Raw genomic sequence first — 3468 nt, 5'->3', positions numbered from 1 at the left:
AAATATATATATTTAATAAGTATTATTATTATTATTATTTTTTTTTTTACAGAACTTTAAAATTACAAAGCTAATATTTATTGCCGTCTTAAATTCTTTGCATTCAAACATCATGCCACGGAGCTTTTATTTTGGCAGAAATCTACAAAAGCTCCTCTTTTGTAGACAGCAGATTTATTTAATGAGATTCTCATTACGAAACAGCGGTTTTTGATGTACAAGTTTGCATTGCAGGTGATTTTAATCAGTCTGAAAAAGAAACTAAAGCCAAGCTGAAACAGGACGGTTTTGTTTGCCAGGATTAGTGTCATCAAATCTTCAAAAGATGCTTTTTTTGATGCACTTTTCAACAAGTAAACTAGATTAAGCCCACGAGTTCGGTTACATCTGTGAAATAAGTGCAGAAACACACGCAGCAGCTCATCTGACTAAAAAAATGTGCAGAACTTCCGGACAGCTGTTGCTTAGCTACCGCCAAACAGTCAAACAATGGAAACCAGGATTCCTCACGGAACATCCCGCTAATATTCCAAAGATCCAGGCCAAGAATCGCCACAAAGCCCTACTCAAAGTCAAGATGCTGAGAGATACGTACGCTTTCTTGAGCTCGGAGAGTTTGGCGGTGAGGCCGGCGATCTCGCCCATGCTGCGCAGGATATCCTCTCGCTCCTTGGGATCTTCGCAGAGATCCGCGATCTTCCTGGCTTCTCCCAGAAGAGCCCTGATGTTCCCCTCTCCCTCCGGACCGCCGTGAGGATCCGCCAGCCAGCTCTGCCGTTCACAAAACACGAACGGTGTTCAGAACGCTGCTTAGACAGCTGTGTGATTCATCCAGACAAGGCAGCAGGCTCACCTGAGCGGCGTCGGTTCTCTTGGCGATGGCTTGTTTCGAGCCGGTCATGGCCTCCAATTTACGTGCCGCATTTTCCACTTTCCCCGTCAGGACGTCCAGACCCTGAGACACCTGCTGCGCTTTCTGCATGGCCACCGGACTCGCTCCCTGACCCCTGCGCAGGACACACACGTCAAACACAACGAAAAACACCTCACGCATCCCAAATATGATCAAGCTTTCATACCAGCAAGCTTCAAGAAAACAGACAATTGTGGATGAACTTCTGGTTTTGTGTCACTGATGTTATTCCTTCTACACCACTATCAGGACCGGATGTAATCAAATTGCTTTAAACATGCAGCATACAATTTAAATTGTATAAAAATATGAAATATAAATATTTTAATATTATTTTGACATATACACAAAAATATTTAAACATAACTACTTTTAGTATTATTTTTGAAATGCAATATTTAAACAAATATTTTTAATATATAAATAATTATTTTTAATATTATTATTAATACAAAATATATACACAAATTTTATATATAAATTTTACTAAAACTGTTTAAATGTAAATTATGTAAATTATGTTTGATAATCAAATATTTTTTAATATTATCCTTGACAATCAAAATATTTAATTCTATAAATATTTTTGTATTATTTCTGTAAAAAAACAAAAAAATATTTGTATATAATTTTGATAAACAATACGTAAACATTTGTTTAAATATTATTTATGATAAAAATACTTAAATATATTTAATATTATTTTATTAAATATTTTAGATATTTTTGCCAAAAAACTTTTTAATGTAAATATTTTTATATTATCTTTGATAAACAAACTACTTCAAGATAACTATTTTTATATTATTTTTTATTTAAATATTTAGACATACATTTACTATTGTTTGCTAAAAAAATTTATTGTAAATATTTTTAATATTATATCTGATAAACAATATAAAAATCACAATTTTCAATATTTTTGATTAAAATATGAAAACATTTTTAATATTATCTTTTTAAAATAAAAATACTTAATTGTAAATAATTGTAGTATTACTTTTGTAAAAAACACAAATGTTTTGAATATAATTCATCATAAACAATATTTAAAAGTAAATTTTTTATTTAAAAAAATTTCAAGCATACATTTTTTATATTATTTTTAATTAAAAAGTCAAGATTTAGACGAGTAGCACAGCAATTTCCCAGCAGAGATGGAAAATGGGGTTTAAGAGGATTATGGGTAATATTAGTCAGCTGCTTTTAATCAGACGACCGGGAGAAAACCTGATGTGATCTGTAACTATGAGTCAGGTTTTCTCGGATCTAAGCTGTCCTTTTGGGTGACTAATCACTGAAAGTGCTCAACCTACATGGACATTTTAATTATATTGTATATAATGTTTATAAATGTATATATAAATACATTAATCATTACACCATCGCCACAATACATATATATTTTACATTCATATGTATACAAATATATTTCAACCTTGGTTTAAAAAAAAAAATAAAATAAAAAATAAAAATAAAATAAAATAAAATAAAACAAAACAAAATAAAATAAAACAAAATAAAAAATAATAAAAAATAAAATAATAAACTAAACTAAACTAAACTAAAATAATAGCTGTAAATCAGAATGACATATCTGGATTTTAATACCTGGCCCGCAGCTCGGACACCTGCTCAGTAAGTTGTCCAAGCGTTTTGGCCGTTCCCACGATGTCTCGTCTCTCCTTCCCAGCGCAGAGTTCGCCAACTTTTCCCGCCTCGTCCAGGATCTGGCGAATGGCTTGTTCGCCCGGGTCACCTGCGACGACACAGCATCAGCAAACAGCCATCTGTGACTCTCAACATCTTTTTTCTCATCCGATTATTTGAGCACACATTTTTCCTTAAAGTACCTGGCTGGCTGTGCGGGTCTCGGAGCCAGTTCTTGGCTTGGGCCATTTTGGAGTCGATCAGAGCCAGCGCTCTCTTCATAGCCTCTGTGTCCTGCAAACCACGTCCACAACATCAAACACACAGTCCTGCATCAGATTAACACAACAGACACCTTACATCTGACATCGGGACGTGCTGATGATGTTCTGTATCATGTGTGTGTGTGTGTGTGTGTGTGTGTGGAGTTATTTTGTCAGTTGTCTGTGTGATTTATTAATAGATACGACCTCGGTGAACTTCTCAGTCTGCATTCATACACAAATCCCATATTTTTCACAGATTATAACATTATAAGAAATTATAACATTATAATAACATTACAAGAAATTATAATTATATATTAAAAAATTTATTTAAAGTCTGCATTCATAAACAAATTTGATATTTTCCACTTTAATGTGACAAATCTGTATTTGAGTGAAATATCAGAATGAATCTAATATTTTAAATTCTGAACTGATGTGACTTCAGTCAGATCACAGTTAATGTAATTTTTATGTCAATTTAGCTCGACATTTGTCATAATTCTGTGCTTTTCTTATCCTTAGTATGAAGATGATAGAGAATGGCCAGTGACAAGTGTCTTATATTTTTATGTTATACATATAATCTCTAATAATCTACAAATAATCTACTAGAAACTCGATTTATTAAAAAAAAAA

General features: G+C 32.6%; 1 protein-coding gene across 1 annotated transcript in view; it reads right to left on the bottom strand.

Annotated features, from left to right (window-relative positions):
- LOC107718685 (vinculin-like) overlaps positions 1-3468 on the bottom strand; it is a 34621-nt gene that overhangs the window by 8759 nt on the left and 22394 nt on the right. Inside the window, exons 8-10 of the mRNA XM_016525875.1 lie at positions 2525-2672; positions 854-1007; positions 596-771 (exon numbers count right to left, since the gene is read on the bottom strand). Coding sequence (XP_016381361.1) covers positions 596-771; positions 854-1007; positions 2525-2672 — 478 coding nt within the window. The remainder of the gene's footprint in view (positions 1-595; positions 772-853; positions 1008-2524; positions 2673-3468) is intronic.

This window comes from Sinocyclocheilus rhinocerous, unplaced genomic scaffold, assembly GCF_001515625.1.
Source record: "Sinocyclocheilus rhinocerous isolate Xijiao unplaced genomic scaffold, SAMN03320098_v1.1 scaffold2921, whole genome shotgun sequence".
Classification (NCBI taxonomy): domain Eukaryota; kingdom Metazoa; phylum Chordata; class Actinopteri; order Cypriniformes; family Cyprinidae; genus Sinocyclocheilus; species Sinocyclocheilus rhinocerous.
The sequence above is the reverse complement of the archived record's forward strand: the minus strand, read 5'-3'. Positions and strand labels throughout refer to the sequence as shown.